Below are 5,026 nucleotides of genomic sequence, written 5' to 3'. Positions count from 1 at the left end.
TATGAAACAATTATCGTCACAACTATTTGTTGATTTGATCTAGCTTGTTCGCAGCGAAATGCGTACTGTACTGCCAAAAAGTGAACAAACACTTAAATTGGATAAATATACTGAAGGTTTATAAACTTTTATATCGATCAATTCTTTGGATTTTTTTTACATCTTGTCTTGATGGAATACTGTCGATCAAGTTTCAGTTTTATGGAATCCTGTTATAAACATCTAATAAATATTTTATCAAAGGAGGCACTACGAAATTTGTGAGAGTAAACATTGCGAGTTTGGAGAAGATTTCGAAAAAGCAACAGGTAACGCTAAATTTGATATGCTGGATTAATATTATAATTACTTGTCTGTTTCACATAACAGAATGATAGAATAACTTAAATTTTTAACTTAGTCGTTATTACATCTGAACCGAAATCTCTTGCTGGATTGAAGTCCCCAGACAATCTCTGGTTGGAGGTGACAAAGGTAACCTGACAGGTGTTGCCGCAATATTATCCCACAGGCCAGGTAATCGGGAACCATCGGAACTGTTACACTGCATCCCTGATGAATCAATTAAGAGTTGATCAGAAGAGAATGGAAGTAGAGAGAGTTATACTATGAACGAATTGAAGCTTATTGTAGAAAAATATACAAATGTAATAAAAATAATACATTGAAAAATAGTTAAAAATACTTTTTACATTGTTATATTTAATTAAAATTAGAAACAAAATTGCTAAAATAAAAGAATTGATGAAGTTGTTAATCAAAATAAGTAAAATCTAAAAGATACACGTGATTTTTAACTATTGATCGAACCTAGAGGCGCAGCTTCGTAAAGATCATGAAGAGCTTCCACGCGGACCTTGGTCCATTCAATGCTCTTATAATTCGCCGAAATACCCTGTTCCGTACTGGTCCCTTGACTTTCCCATTCTCGCATATAACGGAAGTACGTCCTTAGTGCATCGTCGCTTATGGCACTCTTGCATACCTAATTGTAACATGGAATTTCATGTCGCAACTAATTATACGAATATTTTGTTCTAAAGAATCCATGTGAACGAGTGAATTTACTCACTTTAATATTTCTTTACTAAGTTCTTTTTACTAATAAATTTAGTTTACCTCTAATTGCGCGTTGGGATAGTAATGAATATAATTAACGCACATCTCATCGGATATAGCAAAGCCACCGAGAGTCACGTTATCTCTTTTCATAGTGTTGTAAGTACATGTAGTAATCAGAGAATCCCCCTGTGAATTATTTCATTTTTAATAAGATTCTCATTGTCAGTTATTTGTTATTATTATTATCTTTAATGTTTGATGTTCGATAATAATAAATTTATTATCTATTTTATTTCTATATTCGTGTTTACTTTAGTTAATTTTCTTACAGGCAAGATAACCACCGGTTTTGGCAACAATCTGATTTCCTGGAAATGTGTGGAGTAATGATTATCGTAGTTCATCGATGGCAATTCTTCGCCGTTCCTTATATGACGAGTGATGACTTTGGTACCCGTTAAATGAGTATGCAGTTGAGAGCCGAAAACGCGAATGCCACTTTGGGGCAATCCGACTCCGGTGCACTCCGCTATACAGTGACCGGATAGCATAAAGGCTTCCTAAATAACACTTGATTTTATTAAATTTCCTGTTCCATCTCTTTTTTAAAAAGAAATTTACAAAATTGTAGACATACATCAAAGATAAATGAATGAGTTTTGAATAAATTTAATTGGAGACTTTAATTAAGAACTTTGTGTATGTGTGAAATATTATAAAAAGTATGCATTTACTTAAGTAATTTTTTATGTATAGAATATTTGTATAAGTGTAAAATTGTAATACGAACTTTGTTGTGTAGATTTAACTATTTTATTACTATGTTATTAGCATGAGTTTCTCAAAAATTACAATCAATCAGTTTTTTCACCTGTTGCGGAGGTATGGCCATCTTATCGGTATACTCGAGGCCGAGCTCAATAACACCGGCGTCGTATTTCCTGAGTGTTTTAGTGAGAATAAATCGAATTCCGGAAGAATCGATAGCGCCTTGGTGCAGCTCGGGATTATTGTAATGTACCTCCAACATGACATGCGGATTGAAATCAGCTCCGCCGATGGCTAAACCAGCTTCTTCCGGATATATAAACGCATCAGCACCCATTGCCCATGCTGCCAACACCTTCTTGCAAATCTAAATGATTTAAAATTAGTATTACTGCGCATGTATCATTTCACAAGAAGACAATCACCTGCGTCTTTTCGGGTCTATCTGCTCCATCACAAGGTCCATCGTACATTGGTACTTCTAGATCCACAGGTCCGGCGCAATGAAAGATTTCCATGTGATGTACGAGATGTTCATTACCCGCTTGGATAGCGGGACCAAATTGTAGGATATGATGTCTACCGGTAAATATTTTTCTGTTTATATCTTCATATATTTATATTTATTAAGTTTTTCGAATAAAAGATCCAATTTTGGTAAAAGCATTAATAAAAAAATCTAGATAGAATTAATGATGAATATAAAAGACATTAGTATATAGACATCTTATCAATTTATTACATATACTTAATACGCACTTCTGTCTTAATACTGACGGCAACTTCTGCACACGGCACCAATAGGTGGTCTCCTTCTTTGGCACTTGAACACGATGAGCGAGTAACTCGAGCTGCCAGGCATTCGCGGGGAACTTGGGCTTTTTATGGGACACCCTGTGGAGCTCCGTACGAGACATACCCGATGCTTTCGCATCTGATATCTCGAGACCGGCCAAGGACGACAGCGGTCCACGACCGCGGAGCCACACTAGGTGCGTTGTGCCTCTCTATAAAGACGAATATTTTATTCCAAACAATAGGAACAAGAGAACAATAGGACAAGTGAGAGGACAAGCGCTATAGTTGCGCATGAGTTAAAATTCACAATATAGTATTATTGTTAATTTAAATTAAATCCAGATTACGAATAACAATTCTTTCTTCAATTAACGATTCTTTTAGGCCAGGATTTATAGTCAGATCAGGAGACGCGGTAGTGTCTGCGGCCATGTTAAAAAAAAAGACACTACAAGTCTCTTATCCCGAGTCTTATATTCAAGACCGTCTTAAGTTCTATTTTGAGGTGTCACGAACCAATCAGAGGGCTGCATTAGCGATTTAAAACATTACTTAAGACGGACTTGAAATAAGAACCGACTATAAATACCATCCTGGTGAAAATTTTTCTCAGAATTTTTTACATAATTTTTCAGAATTTTTATATACTTTTATAACATTTCTCACACTTTTTTTTATACGAATTGAAACACTTTTTAGAAAATCTATATTCTTTCTCAGAATTTTTCATATATGTTAATTATGAAATATCGTAAGATTTCTAAGTTTTTTTGTAAGTATAAAATTTCTGATGAAATGTTATAAAATCTAAAAAATTTGAAAAGATTTTTTAAAAAGTTATAGGATGAAAAATCTGAGAATATTTCAGAATTCATTTATGAAAAATTCTGATAGAAGATGTAAACTTTCCGAATATTTCTGAGTATTTCTGAAAAATGTTCCAATTTGTATAAAAATTATAAGAAAAATTTTCACTAGGGTGGCGATAGACTTTTGAAGTTTCGCAAGTTTTTCAAGTTACGTATAAAGATACGTAAATCATACTCACTTCAATGATGTAATCATGCTCATCGCAAGTGTCGAATTTGCGAGAGAATGTGAACTTCGTGATATTACCGCGTCTTCTCCACGCGAAGCTATCGCAATCTTGCTGGGTGTCCAGATGTAATTTCCCGTCGACATCCGCCCACGAATCCTACCGATTATTGACAAGGATAAAACCAATCTTTTAATGTAATTCGATTTAACATTTTATATCATCGAATATTTTACTTGAAAGTGAATTTGTTGGTGCCAGTCGGACCATAAAACGCAGTAATCAGCTGGTTTCAGTTCTCCGTAGTCGGAAAATCCGATCGCGAACCAGCTGCTATCATTACCGACAAAATGAACTTCCACTATCACCAGCTTGTTCATTAGATCCACTCTGAAAAGCAACGGCAAACTGAGAAGAAATTTCCAGAAATTATAACAATATAAATAAAAAAAGGAGAATTTAGAGTGTTCCGTTGCTGCCGCATTAAAATTAAGAAAACCGCATTATACAACAATTAATAGCTGGAGTTTATGCCAATTTCAACACAGAAACAATTCTGCTAACAAAAAAAATTTCTGGACTTGGTTGTCTATACGTTGTTATACGACTACGAATTAATCACATTTTGTTTGGGCCGTGTACAAATTTTTAAGTATGAATTAACTTTCGATTTCGTGCAATAAGTCTTGTAACGATCACCCGACATTTTACACGCATAATACTATCGTTGACTTGATAATCGTATTTATTGTAATCGTATCTGTATAAGTTGAAGTTAATTGTAATAAAGATGACAAGATAATAAATATAACGACATCTAGCTTTTAAGCAACAGAAAATTGAAAAATGAATAAATCATATACTCGCATGGACAGCTCACGTACAAGTTCCAAAATAATTCAAATTATATCCTTTTTTGCAAACAATTGTAATTGCAAACGATCTTGTTCAAAATCGCACCTCCAATGGAAAGTCACCTCCGAACCGAGTGGAATCGTATGCACCGCGTTTCTAGCCATATTTTCATCTATCGAAGAATCACGTTGAGACCAACCCGAATGGATGCTCGCGAGAGCGATTAACAGAAACAACATCATTGTTAACGTAATTAAATCCTCTTTAAATCTCCCTACGAAGCGATTCAGCGAGTAAACTCGCCAAGCTTCAGCTTCAATTTGGATTGTTGTTAACTCGACTTGGATTTTATATCGAATTTAGCCTGATTTCTTTAATATCGTTTACGAGATTTATGAAGTTGTACTACGGAGTCCGCAAAGGATGAATCTGCACTGAGGATCCTTCCTGTGAACTTTCGTATCTCGCAGGATTCCACGCTTGTGGAATGACGGAGGATGCGCAAGC

General features: G+C 34.9%; 2 protein-coding genes across 2 annotated transcripts in view; one reads left to right on the top strand and one right to left on the bottom strand.

Annotated features, from left to right (window-relative positions):
• Nucleotides 1-1,439, top strand: part of LOC108746875 (active breakpoint cluster region-related protein) — an 11,005-nt gene extending 9,566 nt beyond the window's left edge. The window contains exon 14 of the mRNA XM_018483934.1: nt 1,394-1,439. The gene's annotated coding sequence lies outside the window, so the exon portion shown is untranslated. The remainder of the gene's footprint in view (nt 1-1,393) is intronic.
• LOC108746876 (tyramine beta-hydroxylase) lies at nt 315-4,761 on the bottom strand. Its single transcript, XM_018483936.1, has 10 exons — nt 4,625-4,761; nt 3,901-4,054; nt 3,677-3,823; nt 2,590-2,837; nt 2,256-2,409; nt 1,934-2,197; nt 1,392-1,622; nt 1,120-1,248; nt 811-985; nt 315-552 (listed from the first exon to the last, which is right to left on the bottom strand). Exons 1-10 carry the CDS (start codon nt 4,759-4,761, stop codon nt 407-409), a joined length of 1,785 nt encoding a protein of 594 aa, XP_018339438.1. The 3' UTR covers nt 315-406.
• Nucleotides 4,762-5,026: the final 265 nt, after the last annotated feature.

This window comes from Trachymyrmex septentrionalis, unplaced genomic scaffold, assembly GCF_001594115.1.
Source record: "Trachymyrmex septentrionalis isolate Tsep2-gDNA-1 unplaced genomic scaffold, Tsep1.0 scaffold19, whole genome shotgun sequence".
Taxonomy (NCBI): domain Eukaryota; kingdom Metazoa; phylum Arthropoda; class Insecta; order Hymenoptera; family Formicidae; genus Trachymyrmex; species Trachymyrmex septentrionalis.
The sequence above is the reverse complement of the archived record's forward strand: the minus strand, read 5'-3'. Positions and strand labels throughout refer to the sequence as shown.

What these genes read in the sequence shown, in the direction of transcription:
- LOC108746876 (XM_018483936.1), bottom strand. Translation starts at nt 4,761, where the DNA reads ATGATGTTGTTTCTGTTAATCGCTCTCGCGAGCATCCATTCGGGTTGG. An exon ending in AGCATGATTACATCATTGAA is followed by an intron (nt 2,838 to 3,676) that starts GTGAGTATGATT and finishes TCGTCTTTATAG; the next exon opens with AGAGGCACAACGCACCTAGT. An exon ending in TTACGAAGCTGCGCCTCTAG is followed by an intron (nt 553 to 810) that starts GTTCGATCAATA and finishes TTGATTCATCAG; the next exon opens with GGATGCAGTGTAACAGTTCC.